We start from the raw sequence: 21,137 nt of genomic DNA, 5'->3' as shown, positions 1-21,137 counted from the left end.
CATCAAAGAACATTTAACAACTCAGCTAAAAGTTAGTATCAGCAAATTATGTTGCCCAAATCTTGTTCTTCATGAAATATCAAGTGGGGAATAAGTATCTGAATAATTTAATTTGTGCCTTGATCAGTGATCCATTGAGGAGGTGGCTGCAAAAACAACACACCTTGTTACATACAAATAAAAGTAATTCATGAAGCTTCAGGCAACTCTTCTTCAATATGGGTTTTAATTATGAGAACGCAAGAAAACTCATTCATTTTCTGAAAACGCAACGAGCTAAGGACAATTTTGAACTTCAAATGCTCTTTTCTCAACACAAGGTTTTTGCGTACGGGCTGTTATTGCAGCCGCCTCTTCACTTATTCTTCCTTCCTCATGCTTATCCTCTATTGAATAAAAAAATAGAAAAATCGATTTTGAGTATGCTACTTTTTGCCAGAGTTTCTCATAGGATAGTCTTAAATAATAAAAACCTCTTTCATGAATTGTAGCTGCAGCATAAATTCCTAGAAATACTCCATGAACAAAGCCTTAAATATAATTTCTGGTAGCAGCGCTATTAGCTCATTCATTAGCGTCACTGATTCATTCTATCCATGGGCTCGTTTCTTGATCCCAATTTGATTTTCTTTTATTGGATTTTGATATTCTTTCAGAGAAAGAAAATAAAACCCTCTTAGACGGTAAGAGAAAGTATAAGATATTGGTACATTTTCTTTATTTTTTTACTATCATTTTATTTTTTTTTTAAAAAAAAGAACACAAGAAGATTTTGGCAGGCGAACTTTGAATTGAAATTGCTAGGTAAATTTACTCCCTAGCAATAAAAGAAATACCAGAGTAAAAAAGTACATTATTGATTTAAAAGATAAAAAGAAACAGGTCAATTTACATGTACACATAAAGAACAACTATTGAAAAATTTACATGCATGATTGGATTATTCTCTTCATTTTAAAATGCTAACATAATTTTGAAGAGAATGAGATCACTTAAGAGACTATGAAATGAGGCAACTGAAACTCTTAAAGAAAGATACACATGAAAATTGGTTCTGCTTAGTTTCAAGCTAGTGAAAAAAAATGTGACAACTAAAATATTTTAAAAATATGTATCTATGAAAATAAAATGATTTTCAGCATAGCTGTATTTTTTAAAATGCTCATGCTGGTCGCTCAGAATACTTCCACGGCTTCTTTGTTAAGATGTACAGTAACGTCAGACACCTGCGGTCCACTTCCCCCAAACTAAAAGTTATCAAATTTTTTTGAAAATTTTTCTTCATAAAAATTTGAAAACATTATGCAAGAAACAGACTTTACAATAATCTTATATAGCGTCATAAACAACCATCTGAGATTAAAGTCTTCAAGGGGATCCAGGAACCCACTTACATGAAATGAGAGCTCATTTTGATCAATAATAGAAGATTCCTGTATTTTTAAATGAGGAATCTACTGTGATCATGAACTCAATATCAGAACTTTGCTTTGTTTAAATGATATAGATAATGATAAAAATAAATCCCAATAACAGTGGACAACTTATTTTCAAAAGATGAGGTGAAAAACTGTATTTTGTTGATGCCTAAGACAAGGAGGTCTAGTTAGAACTATTTACACAAAACACAGCTTTTTGAGCAAAAAATCAGTCAGGGATTTAAAAAAAGAGTCTAGTTGTATACATTTTGTATGTGCTTCAATTCCTCTTAAGTTGTCAACTAACAAATATAGAAAAAAAGAGTGTCCAATAATAAATTAGACAAAATTCAATTTGTACAAAACCGTATTTTATTGCGGCACCGAGGTAAAATTATTTAAGTAGGAATAAATGGAGTATGTGATGACACCTACCAGTATAGCTATGACTTACATAGCAGTTGAGACATTATGGAATCGAACTTGACGATTAGATTTTGGCGGGAGGTTGTCAAGATTTGGAAAAGATGCTGAAATGTCGGAAGATGTTTCTAAGGATCTATTTAGTGAGGAAGAGAAACTAAAGTCTGCACTTAAATCCAAGGCCTCAATTTCCCTTCTTAGAGCTCTGAAAAATTAAAAAGACAGTCAGTTTTAAGTATTAATTTTTAAGTTCATTGCAGAAAAGAGAAAACTATTTGCAAAGAGTGCAGAGAGTACTAGATTTCCATAAAATTCATAAAAAAAAAAAAAAAAATTTAAAAAAAAAAGGATTCCCCATAAATTTTCCTTTACTACAAGACTTTCCTTTTTTTCAAGAATGATGATTGCTTGCACTGTTTTTTATACATTACATTAAAACAAGCAGCATTCGATCGTTATCAGTATCTGTTTTATTGGCAGTAAATAGAGCAGGTGACAACCTTGAGAGCTACTATATATAGCTCTAGAAACTATACGTAGAAAGCAGCACAAACCTATGTAGGTACTGAGTGCTAATGAATAAAATCCGAGGGAATTATGTAGGAAGGAAACCTAAGGCACGTGGTTTCTTATGATTTGATTTAATTTCACATGGCTCCCTTCGGCATAAGTACCAATGTCCACTTCTACTATGCATACTTTCAAATGATTAGTTTCAGCAATTTTTTCTCCCGTCTTTGTCTTGCATGCTGATTAAATGGGGAAAAATTCAAAGGCTCCATGCCATGAAATGAGAGGCTACTTACAAATCACTGGATGCAGGACAAGAACTAGAGCCGGTGTCTGTGGAAACATACGACAAGACGTCACAATCGTCCTTGAAAAGATGCCCTGGGTTGAAATCAATGATACTCAATCCACGGTTTTCCATATTACTCAGGAATATTCTAGAGTGTCTTTTGCTTGTACCTAAAACAGAAAATTCACATTCAAAGCTCATAAGATTTACCCGACTCAGCGTCGAAAACAATAATTACAGATTTCCTTTCTTCAAAAAAATTGTTGCTCCTCTAATGTCGGGCACATCTTCATTTCCTAATGAGCACTGTTGTCCGCATAACTCCATGCTTTTCAGTGCTCAAAAGGAATTGGATCTACCCCCTTACGTCAAAGGAGCGCCGTTATGTGACTATGTTTTACATAAAAGAGTGATAATAGAATAGGGAAGTTACCTAATAATCTTAAAGATGAGAATCCAATATTGACAATATCTGGAGAGCTGCCACTTCCTGAGGAGGAGTTGCTCATTCGCGTACAATGGGTTGCAGAGATCTTCATCACAGACACAGATGAAAAATGGACTACAGTGAGCAATGGTTCCGAGTACACTGGGGAGAAAAAAATAAACCATTCTCAAATCATTCTAGCCACGAACATAAACTAAAAGTTCTGCTAAGTAGTAGTGAGTGTGTTTTTAGCATTTTATTTGCTTGCCATATGGTGTCTTGTGGTAACTGGAGAGAGTTAATAAGGAAATTCAAATTAACACATTCTCATGAAAGTCATCCAAGTTGAAGAAACAAGGGAGAGGCCAGACAATGCTTTTGATAAGGCACACCAAAACAAGCAATGGCGTTATAATTTGACCCTGCGACTCAGCATAGAGAGCTACTACAAATAAAGCTCATTTTATTGGCATATTATGAAAAACTATATATATTGCATTACATTGCAAACTGTTTCAATATTTTCATTGCACTGTGCTACTTGGGTGTGACCCGATGGTTGTGCACAAAGAGTCCATCAAAAGCTAGTATGTATTTGATACTCATAAAATATTTAGAGGGATGAATTATCTCTTATCAAATTATCTTGGATGAAGATGTGAACAAACCAAAAGCTAGAGGAAGATGACTCCATTTGATGTCATCATCTCGAGATCGTTTGCCATGTGTATTGACAAAAACTCCACATATGTTGAAACATACAAGATATTCTTCATTGGGACTAATTTCAAAAACAGCCATTGGGTATGGTCCAGAAGAAGATCTCTTATTTAAGTATGACAGGGAGACATCCATTTGATCAAGGAACGCTGAGAAATAAAATAATGAAATACATTAAGAAAACTGAAGACTAAAATATCGCAAGCAAAAACAATTTGATAACAACCCAAAAAATTGTAGCGCCTTGGCATAAGAACTGAATCTTAAATGTTAGCGTATGTTATAAAGTAACAGAGCATTATTTAACCATGGTAACAGGAAAATGGGTCTGTATGGCAATCACTTTTCTTTAATTTATTTTCTGAAAGTAGAGTTAACTAAGCTCCAAAGAATTTTTTCAGATTTTTTGAAACCCTAAATGGCAAAACAATCATGTTTTGAAAATGCCAAAAATGGTACCCGTTTAAAACAATATTTTTGGCGCCAGGCAGGGGAAAACAGCGCATGCTGCTTGGCTGAGCTTACATCGCCTAGTTGTATCAAGTTGACTGTTGGCTTTTTACTTGCTTTTTCTCACCTTAAAAATGACTTTTAGAACTTTTCAAAGAACATTTTGGTTTTTTCACGCAATTTTAAGCCAGAAACACGTACAACCTTTCTACTACAACCCTGCAAAAATTCCATGCTACTGTTCCATTTGAGCGTTAACCAGATGAAAAAAGTTAAAGAGATTATTTGAAGTACACGACAAAGGTGAGCACGGACCTGAGCTTCATTTCTCAAATTTTAACCCCTACTTAGTAAAACATCGTTGAGAAGGGTATGAAAAACGAGTTTTAGAGTTACAGTAAAAAGATACATACTTTTGTAACAACCCTTGCGTAATGCAATAGCTACACCCAAATACTTGGATTACTTACGTTCAATAACAAAGAGGCCAGAACTGAGCTCCATGCGGTACAGTTTGTCGGTTGAAAATATAACAAGGTCGGGAAAAATTGTGAACCAACTGACAGGTTGCTCCGATCTAATCTGCTTGATGCACTGAAAGGACAGAGTCTTCCATTTAAGAAATCTGGAAAAATTACGATCCAGTTGAATAAACATACACTTACTGAGGAAATACACAAACAAACGAAAAACTTACATTATAATGAATTCATACACTAAGGGGAAAGTATAATCAGCAAGAGCTAATACACTGATGGACAAGAGCAATTTAACGCCAGCTGTAGAGAGCTTCCTGTACTATTCAGCTACTTGGATATTCACATATCAATGATGAAACTGCAGGGACGCGTTTCTTGGTTTGTCACATTGTAGACTTTCTATCATGCTTTATTTTCTACATGGAAAACTAATTAACATCATTTATCGAAAACTTCAGTGATTTTTCTACTCGGGTATACTGATAATCTTGAATAAGATGGCCTTGAACCACCAACTGTATACAGCCTCCGTATTTTTCCCATGTTTATTTTTCCCATTTTGGCTCCATGAAACCACTTTGATATTTCGATTGCCAATTTGTACTTACGTTATGTAACCTGCACTGGCCACGCACAGGTAAGAATTACATGGAGATACGGAGAAGGTGTAACAATTGGTCAATCCAGCTGCTTCTAGCTTTGGTGGATGGACAACATCGGGAGCAAAAACTGTATTATCGTAAAGAGAGCTGACTTCAATGGTTGGTTTGGAGCACTCGGCTGCTTCCACATTACACAGTAATTGCCGTAAATTACAAATTGTCATTGAGCTTGATTCACCTGAAACATTATTGTTTAATTAAAATAAAACACGAATACAAATTGAAAATTTTTCAGATGAGAAGTAATTAAACTCAAGTTTCAAGTAAGATGTTAAGTGAACAGTTCTTAACACTTGCAAAACTGATAAGTACTTTAAGTGAGTCACTTTGTTCAAGCAATAGACTTGTTATCGACCTTGTTACAGTCAAACAAATAAGCTATCAAAATTTGGGTGACCTGAGCTTAAAGATCATTTTGCCACCTTTTGCCTTCTGGTCAAAGTGTCACAAGCGCCATTTACGCTTAGACACTATGTTGCCAGACATTTCAATATTGTTTTGGAATCCGTGAAAGCTTCTGCACATACTTTTCTAAAAATTTCAGAGATTAGTCTTGAAAACAAACAAAGGATATGTTAAGCAAAATGTTCAAGTGATTTTGTTCATTAGTTTTTCCATGAAAAATTGGACAACTCTGAGAAGTTTGACAACATAGTGGCTGAGCACCAATGGCGCTCTTGGTACGTTGACTGGAAGGTGACAATTTTATTTACTTCCAATGCAACATTCTTGAGCTCATATGGTTGGGAAGTTTAAGGGGATTTAAAAAAATGATTTACAGGGATTTTTCAAAAACTTATTTGAGTATGTTTCTACTAAGAAATTCATGAACCCTCTTTTAAAGGAGAGAGAGAAAAAAACTGGATCAAATCTTACACTTTGTATGCATTTTAAAAAGTTGTCATGAGACATTAAATTAATTTTTTTTCACAGCTGACTCAACTCTTCATAAATTCTTAAAGTATTTGCCTTCATATTTTATGCTTTACGATAGGCGCAGTGGCCTAGGCTGTCCCTTGAAAAGATCAACTCTCGATTTTTCACTCAGTCGAAACAAAATTCAGTTCTGATACGTAAAAGGAGCCAAAATTTGAGCAAAATTTAAAAACGTTGAGTGTTGCTGCTGCTACTTTTATTTTTATTCTCATATTAAAGTACCTTTTTCTCCCATTACCTTTAATCAAAATACCTTTTTCTCCCATTAAAAAATGCTGATACAAGAGAAGCATGAAACTCGACTCAAACCTTTCTATAAATACTAGTTTATTGAGACTTATTCAATTTTAAGAGTTACCATTTTGAAGATAGGAATTAGATTTGAGGCTTGCCATAAGTAACCACTTGTGTGGCACCTTTGAAGTAAAAAAGCGCTTTTTTTCAAATTGGTGGGGTAAATACACCCCAATGAACACTTCAGTTTGCCTGTTAAATGCCTTTATAATCATAAAATCAATGGTCCTTAACGAATTTTTGCTTTCATTTGAATGGAGGGAGGTGACTCTGTTCAATTTCAGCTAAAAATATTCCATTCTATTTGATTTTCAATTTTTTATTTTTTTATTTGATTCAATACGCTTCAAGGCCAAAATACTATACTCTCCCAGCTATATCAAAAAAAGAAAAAAAATGTCCTTAGCTTAATTGCAGTGACAAAAATTATGAAATACCAGAAATCAGAAGCGCCATGTCTAACTTCCTCAAAAGAGCGATTTGTGTGACAAAGGAAACTCCAGAGATTTTGACTATTTGCTTCCTTTCTGTAGGAAGCGTGTGTAATGAGAACAAACCTTCATCGCAACCCAGGAGGTATAACTGAAAAATAAAAATAAATAATTTAAAATAAAAAATTACTCAGTGAATGGATGGAAGGCTCTACATACCTTTCCAAAATGATTTTCAGTTATTCACTTGATTCCAAAGAGCATTTTACTTTTTAAGGGCAATTTATCTTCAAGTCTAATATGCACCTTTGTTTGCGCTTCATTAATAAATTTTTACTTGTGAAAAAATAATTTAAAATGGTTGACATTACTTGTTGACAACGTAATAAGAAATAAACTGCGGTGTGACATGGAATAAGCGAGAGTAAGAATGCCTTGGAGTGAGTGGTACTTCAATTCAAACAAGCAAAGTACAAATGGAAACTTGTTACCAATACATGACTGTCTTAAATGCCTAACTCACGAACATCAATCTTCCACATCAATCAATCAGCCAGTGAAGGAATAAAAACAGCCGAACCAATTCACGACACACTGACATTGGTTAGGATCAGTGACAGCACATTTTAGAGACCCCATGCAACTATCTTCCTAGTGATGTAAAAGATACCAGCAAAAGCAAATACTCAGATTCGTAAGATAATAACAGATGACAAAAGAATTGAGCAATTGGTTTAGCAATCCTCACCTAACACGCAAAACCTCGCCTGGAAAAAAGCTCACCCTGAAATTCATTAATCATCATTAGGCGAATTTTATTCGATTTTTGGGTCAACACATTGCCCATCAATTATCATCAGGCAAAGAGAAGCATTGACCTCTAAACTAAGCTTTTGCTTCACTCGATTACATTGCTGGTGCAAGGTCTCGAAAAAAATGTCTCTGGGAGACGCACTATTACTACCGACGTTTCTTTCCCCTTCTTAACATAAAAAACTGCCTCCCTACCCTCCTTTTGAACAATAAGTATTCAAAATTCTTATTTTTTTCCTTGAAAATCTCTTTCGAGGCAAACCTGGTCACTGACAATGAGATAAAACGTTACTGGGCGCAGAAAATTTGAAAACATAGGGTGTGAACTTCCAAAATGTCTCATTGGGAAAAAAATGTCAGACTTGTTTGATGTGCTAAATTGTACAATTTCACACCTAAAAAACTGTTCATTTATCTGTACCTCTAGTATGCAACAGACCTATTGTTAACTTTTCTTCAAATGAAACTTTTACATATTAATAGATTTTCTTGCAGAGTTTTTTATTTTCACCAGGAGAGAAAAAAAGATACTCACCGAATCCTTTATTTGCTCAATACAATTGATTTGCAGTTTTTCTGTCTTGTCAAAAAACCGTAGAATCTCTCCTTTGTAGCATTGTGGCAAGCCGCTCTGTTTCAACTCATACGTTTTTGCTGGAACCTGCAAACAGAGTCAATCAAATAAGTACATTCCTTGTTTTCATAAAAACCCTCAAAGGGTGAAAGATTGTTAGTGGCTTGATTCGTCCCAAATTCTTTTGTGGATGACTCCTTTGTGCTGTGGTATCAATGATGAAGTTTTGATTTTCCAATGAACAGTCGCATATCCTCAAGTTTTAATTGAATTTTCAGGATTTATCAGCAAAATTTGATTGAATTTAGGGCTTTGCAAATATTCACTTCGTCTGACTCGCACACTCTTCGCAAATTGCGAATATTCGCACTGTCGCAAATAGTGTATTTTCAAACCAACATTTCCAAATTTTCACGATGTCTGGAATAACGAATTTTCAAAATTTCAAACGGGGGATCTCCTTCGATCTTCACCGATTTTGCCGAGTATACAAACATCGCTTGCGATTGTGATTGGCCTGCATATCTTGGTTGCTCCAAGAGTACTACACATTGAAAGTTAAGTAACCAAGACGGAAAGAGGGAAATTTTCATTAATGCGGAAAAAATAAAATATCGAAAATGTGTCTAGTGATCCGTAGATACTAGCTTGACTGCCCGCGCAGTTACCTTCAAATCCTGGGAATGCATAGATAACTGCAGGAACAGTCAAGCCAGGATACAGGGATCTTCAAACACATTCTTAACAGCCTAGGCTACTATCATAGCATTTCTTTGTTTTCCGTGCAGGTGTATGAGCAAATGGAAAATTCTTAAACAAATGAATCACATTTTTTTGTCGACTTTTGAAATATTTGCGAATTTTCACACTTAAAAAAGTAATTTTAAATTATGTATTCGTTTTAATATTTGTAGTTAAGAGTAATTGCTTTAATTATTTGTTACTCGCCAATGATTGGCAAAATTATTCGCTATTTGCTAGGTTTGAAAAATTCACTATTCGCACAGCCCTATTAATTATATATGACTTTTCCCCTCATACATTCAGTAGAAAGATGAATAAATACATTAAGAAATGATCACTTGAAATCTGATTGTTTTTACTTACTACTGGTTTAGAAAGTGATCCTTTGGGCATCATTTTCTGTTTATCAGTTGCACTTAAATTCTTTCCCTCCGCCGTTGTCTTATTATTTTTGTCGGATAAAGGATTGGTCATTCTTTTTTTACTTTCTCCAAGTCCAGGTAAGTTTCCTCGGTAACAAGATTCTTTCCCAAGACTGAGTGTTTTTGTGGTCATCGAGTTCGGTTGTCGGAAGCCAGATGTGATTATTGTTGAGGGAACCTATGAAATAAAACAAGCTTTAAGGGCTGATAGAAGATCATAAAATATAATTTTTTATAATGAACCTCATTCAGTTGCATCATTATATTCAAATGAGAAAAATGATTTTTGTTACACTAAAAACAAGTTTTCGTTTAAAAAACTTTGAGAGAAGCTGATGCATTTTCATTTGTGACAAATTAAGTTTTTTTTTTTGCACCCGCCTTTACTGCATATGGAAATTAACATCAGGTTGACAAGGGAATTTCAGATGCTTTTGCTGAAAATTCATTGCAGAACAATAACACTTAGAACAGTTTGCATGAACGCAAATCCATTATGAAAAAGTGTTCATAAAAAAATGCTAAAAAAGAATGTTAAAAGAGAAGATGATTCTGACGTGATCTAAACATGCTATTTTTGAGAAAGGTTTTCATAACAAATTTTTGAGAACTTGACAGAAATTAAATGAAATTGGAACTAAAAAAGAAAGAGGGGAAAAAAGAGAAAAAAATGTTGTAAAAACCAAACATGAAATGTAAAAGTTGTGAACAAGGACTTACTTTGTGATCAAGATTTTCCTTGTTGGGAGATCTCAGCAATTTTTCTGCGAAGGTTCTCTTCTTTTTCTTTAAACCATCGATGTGATTTTGGAGGAAGTTTATCAACTTGTTTTGTTGTTGAACTGTGGATTCATACTTTATTTCTTTCTGTCTATACTCTGTTTCAGCATTCGTGAGATGACTTTGTAATTCAGAGACTTTTTTGTGCAAAGACTGGAGTAAAAGGAGAAGAGAAAAAATAATTTACATTATAAAACAACACAGTGGTATAGGATACAAAAAAGAAATTTGGAAGGCTCTGATAATGCAGCCAGGCGAGGGTAGATGGTGTTTGCTGATTGTCTGAACTCAGTTTCAGGCATCGCCTTGCTACGTCAACTGGACTGTCAGCTTTTGATGAGCTATTAATGAGATTCTCCCCTCGGAGACGATTTTTTGAACTATTCCGTTATTTTCACGAAATCTTACAGAGGAAAAACTACACAGTAACCCTGCAAAAATACTTTGCCACTGTCCGATTAGGTAATCAGAAAGAGAATGAAAAACAAAACCTCTTTGCAAAACATCAGGTTCCTCCCTAAGACTCATCCAAAATGGCAGCTTTATAACGTTGAAATTAGCACAATTATTTTGATTGGCTGCTATTTTAAAATAGTGATAGATAGAGTTTTATGGTTTGAACCAAAATTCTGCATTCCTTTGATGCTCTTGCTAATGTAGGATCACTAAGGAGGAGGGGAGGTTGCCATTCGAAAGAAAAATATGAAGTCTGTGCCCCTGTTGAGGGGGATCTTTCAAAAATTCTAGGAGGCTCCAAAAGAAGTTCCCTTTGACCTATGGACACTCCCAAGATTTCAAGTCTGTGACTCAATTTGATCGAAATTTAGGGAGATGAGTTACTTTCCAGACATTGCAAGTGTTCTACAAATATTGTGACCTGTGTGCTAGGATCTCCTTTTATTCAATATTTTCGTCCCTCCTCTTGATGATTTTCATCAGTGAGCCCAAGAATCATATTTAGTCATTTCTTGAGCAGTTCCTTTCCTCAGAGAGGCCCTAAATGGTTCACATTCTGATTGATGGAGGCCTTGGACATAGCTTCTTATTACGGAATTTTTTGCAGATTTCGAGTAAAATTCAGTCATATAACTCTGGAAATGTATTCTTACCAGGAATTACAATGATTTCTCGCTACAAAATTACAAAAGAAAATATAATGCAAGTCCATGAATTTCAAGGTAGGTGTGCACCAACCTTTAAGTTTTTCAAGAGAGTGAAATTTTTCTTCTTGTATTTGTACTTTCAGGCAAACCATTGTAATTCATTGTGAGGATACATTTTCAGAATTATACTACTGTATTTTACTGAAGGTTCACAAAAGTGATCCTTTTCTGTGATGCTATGTTCACGGCTTCCTTACTCACAAAGTAAACCATACAGGGCCTCCCCAGGGGAAGGAGCTGTTTAAGGAATGAGCGTGAATTAGACCTGTAGAAATATCTTAAAAGCCATTTACACTTCTGTGCTAATGAATATTCAGAATGTGACAAAGTAAAGCTCACACCACTGATGTTACATCATTCTCCTTACTTTTCTAAATTCAAACGCATGATATTCGTGGCTTTACCAGCCTGGAGACACATCATTCCCTGAAGTTAATCTATAAATTAGTTGAAGGATTCTGAGATACAGAATTTTAATGATGGGAGAGGTTTTTACTTACATTAACCTTCTCTTCCAAGTCGAAAATCTTTTCTCGTCCACTATGAATCTGTGTGAGTAGGTTTGACCGTTCTTCTTTGAGACTAATATTTTCATTGGCAAGCAATTCTGCATGTTTTTGGTATTTGTCAAAATCTTCTTCCAGCATGAAAAACTTCTCTTTCTTCTCATCCAGCTGCAAAAAGCGAGCAAACACAGTGAATTTCTGACATCAGATTTTGACTAGGTAAGTCAATCCAACAAATGTGTGTCTTTCATGCCCAACACTTAGGATTCCCAGGGGGACAGAAGCCATTGGACTTGATGGATACATTGAGGCTGATGGTATTCATCCTCTTTTTTTTTATTTCATTTTTATTTTTTTACTTATTTGAAGTAAACAGTAACAAAGAATGAAACCTCTATGCATCTATAAATTTTTTTGATGAATCTTTAAAAACCGTCTTTTTGCCTCTCTCTGGTAATAATCTTATGATACAGCAATGGGTTATAATACACTAGTCACAATATCGTATTTTGGTGAGCTCATAGATTAGCACAAATTAAGAGGATCAGTTCAAATGCCCAATTTCTAAGTCCATTACTAACAAGGATATCACCCATTGTCAATTGAGAAACACAGTATATGACATTATCTACCACAGTAGTGCATTGGGCTTTCCACACTGAATAATTTAGAGATTGATAACATAGATACCATTAATGAATCCTGAAAACAAATTTGCGAGGAAAAAGAGTTTTATCCCTGTAAATTAAGTTGATGCCACACAATTTTGATAAAAAGATAGGATTCTTCTTTTTAAGGGGCCTAGTTAGTTCACTGATACGTAAAAAATGAAACAACTAACCTCTATTTCTAAAGATCTAAGTTGATTTTCGATCAAAAAAGTTTTGCTTTTCCACTCATCCTGCTCTTTCTTAGCTTCCTCGAAATCTTTGGTTACTATGCTCAATTTGCTTTCAGCTGCAATTTTTAAAGACCGTTCTTCATTTAATTCTATCCGAGTGGTTTTCAAGTCTGCTTTGGCTTGATCTAACTCTTCCTGCAAATGAAAGAAAAACATGAAAATAAAACAGATTTTTGTAACTTTGAAGAGAAATGTACAGATTTTTCAGGACAGCCAGAATCTGATTTGGGCTTCTATAATGGTTGCATGCTCAGTCTTTCAAAATCCTTTGATTACACGTAACAAGGCTTACTTAATTTACCCACCGAAGAAGGTGTACCTTTTTATTATTTGTGAGGAGTAGTTTAGAATTTTGGATTCGAATGTTGTACTACAGCATATTCCTATCAAGACCAAAACAGGTTTTCACAACAAAACAAACAAATTTCAGGGTGGGCCCAAAAAGACTCCTAACGATACCCCTCCTCTGGCGGTATTCATTTCTCACCAGAACATTTTCTGTTTGAAATAGCATATACACAATAAAGATAAAGGGTATACAAACATTTTTTTTCTTTGCTGGCTTCTGATCTTAGCTACATTTCAAAGTAGATGAGAAAAGTAAAGGATGTACGTTATATTTTCATCATGCTCTTTTCATAAGATTTTCCTGGAAACAATACTTGAGTTTTACTCCTCTTATCATGCTGCCAGTTCAGGGGAGCTTGAAACTTCTCAGATTTTGAAGATGAGTGACACTCTGAACAAGGTGTTTCAGAGTTGCAATGCACGGCTCATTAAGCCAACAATTCCAGTTGATAAATAGTCCTTAATTCTAAATTACACTTTTCAATCACGTTAAAATAGCCTCACAAGAGAAGAAAGGAAATAAGAGAAATAATAATGAAGCAAAAGTTGCTCATGAATCCGGAACTGTACCTTTAAGTGATGTACTCTTTCTTCCAAGTTAGCTTTCTCTTTCCTTAGGTCTTCATTTAAGTTCTCAAACGCATCAAGCTGACTATCCATGTCCATGCAAGTTGCTTTCAGAGCAGCATTATTTATTTCTTTGTTTTCCAACTGAGCCTTTAGCTCTTTAATCTGATGGTAGAAAAAAAAAAAAAAAACATTGTTAAAGTAAAATATCAGAGCAGTAGCTTATTAATGATGATGATAAACAATTTAGCATCTTCACTTTGATTCTTGAATGAAAAAGCACTCGTTTCTGTCATGCTATCAGCTTCTAAAAAAAAAGATGGTAACAGGAAATCCATGCAGGATGAAATAAGTTAGCCTCCAGAACAACTAAAACTGTGTTATATGTTTAAAAAAAAAAAAATTACTACTCTTTAAATCTGACAATAAAATTTACTGCATGGAGTTTAGTATAAAATTTAGAGTAGGTTAGAGTAATAGCAATTTGCTCTGCGCTTTGATCCATCCGAGTAATTAATTCTGCTGATCCTGTCAGAAGTGTTTTGCGCTAGGTATTTGTTACTTTGTCTTGTTTAATGTTATGCAATGTTTGTACTGTTGTAGGTTTTGATTACTTATCATAAACTAGGGGGCTGCTCCTCTAAACACTTTGCCGTCCAACCCCCTGAAGCGCTTTGCACCTCAGGCGTTGAACCTCTTATGAATTTACATTATAGAGTATGATATGAATTCAAAACTCTCCAAATTACTTTCTTCTAATTTTTTCATCATAAACCTTCTTCTTCCATTTTGCTCATTTTATTTCAGCTTTTTGAAGTGCTTGGCTGTTCCACTGTTAACACCATATCCACTGTAGAGGAATTCAATAATTCATAGATAGGTCGCAAGTTAGTGGTGATATTATAAAACAGATACTTACTTGTGCTTCAGAAGTCTTAAAGTTTGATTCTAAAGTTTCATATTTGTGCTCCAGCCTCTTCACTTTGTGTTGAGATTCATTCAGTTTTGTTTCCATTATCAAAAGATCATTTTTAACGGCAGCAAAGGATGATTTTTCTTCATTCAACTCAGTTTGTGCTTTCTCTAATTCGCCTCGCAATTTTTTCACTTCTCCCTACATATTTGACGAAAAAAAAATTGAATAAGCTCATGATATGAGAAGTTACATTTCACTCGACAGCATGCTGCAGGGATTTGCCATATTTCGATTATTCCAATTAGAGGTAGGCATTATTCCAATTAGAGGTAAGCACCATCAACGACACATGAAATAATGGATTACATGAAAATTTGGATTCAGAGCTAAAAGTTACAGGAATATCACTCTTAAAACCATTTTTTTTAAAGTAAGATCAACTAACTGGATGACTCAGCTTTCACTAATTCAACATTAATTTTGAATAAGAATGATGGAAAATAAAAGTCTTTTCCAGAGAAAATGCCTCTTAAAACATTGATAGCTATATTAATCTAATTTTAATTTATGAGCCATTTTAGATAGCACAGGTCTTTTTTAATCCAATTTTAAACAATTTTTAAATGCATGATGAGGCAAAGAAATGAAAAAAATAAATTACTTGGTAAAAAATCAAATAAAACTACAAAAAAACTTGGTACATCATGTATAAGGCTGCAGAGATTTCGCATACCTGTAAAGATTCTTTCTCCTCATTGAAAACGGCTTCCTTTTCTTTCAATGCAGCTGATGCATATTCGAATCCTTCTTCCTGTTCGATTGGAAAATGATAATAAAGTAGCATGAGAATTTATTGAATCTGATACGGTACATAAAAACAAGCAGATCAAACTACAAAAGCTAAAAAAAGGGACTTAGAGCTTTGAGGGTTCTGAATTTATTCAAAATTTAGAAGGGAAAAAAAATCCACCATTAAACTTGTGAGGAATTAAATGAATGTAAAAAAATAACCAACTGAGGGAATTAATCATTAAAAAACCTAGTTTACAGATTAAAAGCATCGAAAAGCTGTTCGAATAACATCAATCAATTCTTTCTTTAACCTCTTAAATGATAAAACCAGTAAACCAGCTACATTCATTGGGTTAATATCAGATCTTAAGCTTAAGGATTTGCTAACACAATCTCGTACCTTTAATGAAATTCAAGGATGCATCAAGAAATTGGCTGAGGAGTAGTATTACTCCTCTGTGCTGTTAATAAAAAGGAAATCCTCCATGATCTTTGTCAAAGATTCTTTCCCGAAAAAAAAGTACCCCTCCAGAAATCTTAATACAACCAAGGCAACTGTCTCCTATAATTATAGCATTTTGCAAAAAGGAACGGAGAGCACTCGAATGTCCCTAAGATTGTGCAGCTTTTTTTACTTTGTAAATACGAGTATAAACTGACCATCTAAACAAGTTGTATCTTTACTCCCAATAAATTATAAATTAAAGACGAAAATTACCTTTGTAAATTTAATATTTTGCTTAATTTCAGTAATTTTATTGCGAAGAACCTGAGTTGCACAATCCCAGCAACATTGGAATGCTCTAGGTTCCTTTTTGCAAAATGCAATTCATATTATCAGCAGTCAAGTATTATTCATTCAGGAGTTACTTCCAGATTCAAACTTTGGATGGGACACACTTTATTAATGCTTGTAATGGAAATGAATGAAGAAGAATAAAGAGGACTGTCCTATTCTATGCGTAGCCTCCTGATGCAGAATCTGTCTTTACGTTAATCAAATTGAATACAACGTAAGGTCGTGACACCATGAGGTGCAGTGATAAAAAAATAAATTTGGATGTAAACGGGCGTTGCATAAATTCCGATCTTAAAAACGTGGAAAAATCCTAATAACAATATAATGACTCTGACTCTGATTTGGTATGTATCTGTTGATTTAGATTTACATACCTTGAAATTGATTGATATATTAACTAAAGAGGGTCAGGTATGTTGCCTCGATCGCTAACAAAACCACACCTTTGCAATCACAATAATGTTGTCTTGGCTTTGACTAATTTGTCTTTTTTATGTAAAAAAGGTACTAGAGTAAGAAAAGAAAAGTTTTAAATGGTAATATTTAATTTTTTTTTTAAGCAGTGAAGTCGCATTTAACCTGTTACCGGTGGTTTTGGGCTAAAACGGGTGAAAAAAACAAAAAGCCTGTTTTTTACATACCATATTTTGCTCTACATTATTCTAAAATTGGTATGATCGGGAGAGAAAAAACGAATAACACAAAAGCAAATGACGCAAACGTTACTTCTGAACCAAATTTTGAGATCTCTTTCAAATTGGTCTCCCACATTTTTTTTTCATTACATGGTTACTTTCTGAGTTACAATGGATAAACTATCTGGGAGTCTTCGTTGAAAATCGTTCTTGGCTCTGCCATTTGGAGAAACTGGAATTGAACCAAGTTCCCAGTGAAGTTTTTCAATATTTTTTTTCCCTGTCTTTTTCCGGATTGTGAATCTTGACAGTTTCTGCAAAAAAAACTATGTAGGGATTTAACCAAGGTTACATGCTGGATTTACTGGACTAATATTGTATTTTTTCCATGTAAATCGAATATAAACTATCAATTCTAGGTGCTAGCGCTTGCATCCATTGATATCAATAGTTTTACATGCATTTAAATGGACTAATTTGCTGTTGCAAACCAGTAAGTATCACTACTGATGAAATGGTGGTAGTACTTACATTCAGTTTTTTAATTGATTCCTCTGCTGACTTCAAGCTTCGCTGGGCAATTCGCAAATCTATTTTTGTATCTTTGAGCTCCCTTTCTTTCTTCCAAAGTTCTGTCTGAAGTTCTTTGGAAACTTTGCGTTCACTAATTGATATTTCTCTTGCTCTTGTCAGTTGAGCTTCAAGCATCTGAACTCTTGCAGTTGCATCTTCTTCCTCAGTTCCTTTTTCAGAGCATTTATGGCAAATGGTGTTAACTTGCTCCTCTTTCTTCTTTAATTCTGAATGTGTTATTTCATTCTCAACTTTCAAACTTTCCAACTGCTTTTCTTTTTCTTCCAGGAGATTTTTGAACTGCTTAGCAAGCTTCTTGTTGATGGAATATTTCAATTCTGCCGTTTTTAAACTTTCTCTAACCTTCTCATCCTGTAACATGTTGGCAAATACAAACAAAGTTTAGTAAGGAGGCAAATGCGTGATAATGATACCTGATATCATAGATTTATTTAAAAACATGGACATTGATCGTTTGAAGTATGTGTTTCCTTTGAACAACATTTGAAACTTGTAGGAAACAACTTGACTAAATTTTGCAATGGGAAACCACTATTTCTGGCTCAATTTAGACACAGCAAATTTGCAAAAAGGTACCAGAGTTTGTTGGGAAGTCTATTCCCTTTAAAGAGACCTCATGATAGGCGTTGATGCAGAAGAATTGAAAATGCGGCACTCGAGGAGCAAGTTATCATTATACACCATTGATAAAAGAGAGGGCAAAAATTATAATGAAATAACTTACGTGGAGACTTTCACTGAGCTTTAATTTGCATGTTTCGAAATTTTCTCTTTCAGTATTCAAAGTTCTTTGAAGATTCTGATTCATCTTTTGAAGTTTAATAAGCTCTAGGTTCATTTTATCCCGTTCTTGGATGACTTTCATTAATTGTAAATCAGAATCAATGCGGGTCAAGCTGTCAATTGGACTTGACGGTTGATTGATAGCTTTCTGTGGACACAAAATCAAACAAATGCTTTAAGGAATCTGCATATTCCTATCATGATGGTAAAATGATGGGTAAAAGCATGATCCATTGAAGTGTTAGAGAGACTAGTGAAAATGAGACTGCTTCTCAGAAAATACACTTACAGGGTGACAAGTTTTCTTCAATTCGAAAATTCGTTGACTTTTCTATGACTTTTCAGTGGGTTTTTTGGCATTATTTCTTGTAAAATGTGCTTTTCATGAGACAATCTCAGCAAGAAGTCTCATAGAATTGAAAATAATTTAATATTTCAGCCTTTGGAAAAATTTCAAGGTTCCAGGGAGGAATTCCCTAACTTTTGAGGGTTGGGCAAAATTCCCTGAATTTTCGAGGTTATCCATAGCTTTTCAAGAACATGTCACCCTGACTGATTTCCCTCGGTGAACATGCAGGGGGGTCAACTTGCTTGCAGCTGTTGAAGGGGGAAGGGAGGCTTCTATCTTTTATTTGGGATATTAGTATAAACATTTTGGGCAATACATATGTTTTGCCATGAAATCAAGCATTAAGCCAAGAAATTGGACATTTTTCCATGGGGCAAAAATGCCATATTGCAGAAATTGATCAGTATTTTGGAACATTTTGCACCCCTGTGCACCTGCACGGTGACCATAAGGTACTTTAGTCCTGGAATTATCTAGCATTTGACTTCAACCCGAATCAAACAAAACATTTCTAAACAGAAACAAGGCTTTTCAGGTCCCAGTGCCAGAGACAAATAAATGGAAATACTATTTAGAATTTATTCACAGACGTCCAAGAGCTGGATCACATTCATATCAATGTAAAATCTGCAAACTCATCAAATGCAGCTCCTGAAGTCTGAAGCTCCAAGATCTAATGGGGTTGTCTGACCTTAAATTTTGTTGTATCAAGGAAGAGGAGGAGAATTATACTACTGATAAAATACTGATCTTACATTTGCATTAGTTACATTTGGAAGAGACTGGTGTCGTTTCAATGTTCGCCTTCTGGATGAATCATTGTTGTCAACTGATAGTCTTCTATCTGCTGCAGCTTCACTAAATGGAGTGGAAGATTTCATCTTCTCATCAAGAGAAGATGACATTTCCAAATGGAAATATTTTCGGGCGACAGGAGAGTACATGTTGCTTCAGTTCAGCTAACGCTGAAAATTGAAACCATTTAGACTTTTAGTAGATCTTTTAAAAAATGTAATAATAATAACGGGCTATCCACCCTTTCCTGATAAAATTTCTTGAGTCCATGCAACTTTCCCCAACATGAAAGGATTTTTTTAAATGATAGGTTATTGTCACTGTAATCCATTTGCTATTTCCTAGAGCTCGGTCATCAAATGTTGAGACAAATGCCAATCTCTAATTAGCTTCAATTCAGCACCTCTCAACAGGCTAATAAATGCACTCAAATGGTACTACTGATGAGCAGTGACATCAGAAATACTTGACTTTGGTCGCATCAAATTATGCACGAGCTAACTTGGTATTAAAATGGTTCATTACTCATTGCGGCTTAGTCATTCAAGCGTCTTTCCACGCACAAACTGTGTATCCTTGCTTTCAAACTGGCACTATCAAGATAACTTCAAGATTTGATCTAGGATACATTTCAAACCGATCGGTTACCTTCAGAGATCGTCAGGTCGACAATCTTTAATAGGCAACAGTCATCAATTACATCAATGAGACTCTTTGAAGCCAGTAGTTTTTTCATGGGGAAGCGCCATTGGCAACTTTAAGCTATATCTCCACTATCAGTACAGTGGGTTGATTTAAGTCAACTACTTTGTTTGAGTTCCTCGCCTGTTGTACCCTGAAAATCATATGGTTTCCGGTTTACTTTTAAAGTTTCTGAAAGTTCACTCAGCTTCCTCAGGACCTTGGAAGTTAAAAGTTTCATTTGAACAGCATCTACTTATACTTTCACATACTTAGTACAAGAACTGGAAATTTAACTGCACCTCTTGGATGCACTGATCCAACATGATGCTATAGTGGGTCAAACAAAGTAAAAGAGAAAAAACTTATCACGACGAAGCAACCCTAGAGTACCTTTATAGACAAGCAACCCAAGCAACCCTAGAGAGATGGCATGTCTTCCTGTTTCAAATAGACTGAATCAAGGGGCTGATTTATTTTATTTGCGATATGATGGTAAACGGTAAAGATATAAAATAAATCAATGTGTATAAAATACGAACCATGATAATGAATGATCAACGAGGGTAATAAATATGTACACAAGTATCAAACGGTGAGTGTAAGGGTGAATAGAAGCATGTAGGCAAGTGATGCACAAGATTTTGTCTAAAATAAGCGATAACTTCGTACTTTCTAAAGACAGAACACTTAAACAGCTTTTATGATACGTAGGAGTACACACAATGCGCGGACTGGGGCAAAAGTAAATGATTTGGGACTGAATTCACGTTAAAATAATTATCAAAGTTTAGTTGTTTTGGACCGGACTTAGAAGTTTCTTTTGACAGTTTTGACGGTTACAAAATACAAACACAGACTGAACACTGAAACAGAGGTACCTGGTGGTGGGTACCAGATTCTTCAATGTACGATTCCCATTGGTCTACTGGCCCC

The 21,137-nt window shown here is 34.7% G+C and overlaps 1 protein-coding gene across 1 annotated transcript; it reads right to left on the bottom strand.

Moving 5' to 3' along the window:
- Positions 1–707: 707 nt before the first annotated feature.
- LOC109033763 (uncharacterized) lies at positions 708–21,045 on the bottom strand. The gene is made up of 19 exons (XM_019046534.2): positions 20,744–21,045; positions 19,481–19,690; positions 18,318–18,524; positions 17,531–17,944; positions 15,507–15,584; positions 14,777–14,971; positions 13,861–14,022; positions 12,883–13,077; positions 12,036–12,209; positions 10,313–10,525; positions 9,534–9,770; positions 8,388–8,513; positions 7,046–7,190; positions 5,325–5,556; positions 4,708–4,862; positions 3,736–3,936; positions 3,074–3,229; positions 2,648–2,810; positions 708–2,046 (listed from the first exon to the last, which is right to left on the bottom strand). The coding sequence occupies exons 2-19, from the start codon at positions 19,667–19,669 to the stop codon at positions 1,869–1,871; spliced, it is 3,420 nt and encodes a 1,139-aa protein (XP_018902079.2). The 5' UTR covers positions 19,670–19,690; positions 20,744–21,045; the 3' UTR covers positions 708–1,868.
- Positions 21,046–21,137: the final 92 nt, after the last annotated feature.

Source organism: Bemisia tabaci, chromosome 2 (genome assembly GCF_918797505.1).
Source record: "Bemisia tabaci chromosome 2, PGI_BMITA_v3".
Taxonomy (NCBI): domain Eukaryota; kingdom Metazoa; phylum Arthropoda; class Insecta; order Hemiptera; family Aleyrodidae; genus Bemisia; species Bemisia tabaci.
This window is presented reverse-complemented; position numbering and strand designations above follow the sequence as displayed.

Excerpts from the sequence above, each read along its gene's own strand:
- LOC109033763 (XM_019046534.2), bottom strand. The coding sequence starts at position 19,669 with ATGTACTCTCCTGTCGCCCGAAAATATTTCCATTTGGAAATGTCATCT. Across the intron at positions 14,023-14,776 it reads TTAAGACTTCTGAAGCACAA|ATTAAAGAGCTAAAGGCTCA; the intron begins GTAAGTATCTGT and ends TTCTACCATCAG. Across the intron at positions 2,047-2,647 it reads TGTCCTGCATCCAGTGATTT|AGCTCTAAGAAGGGAAATTG; the intron begins GTAAGTAGCCTC and ends TTAATTTTTCAG.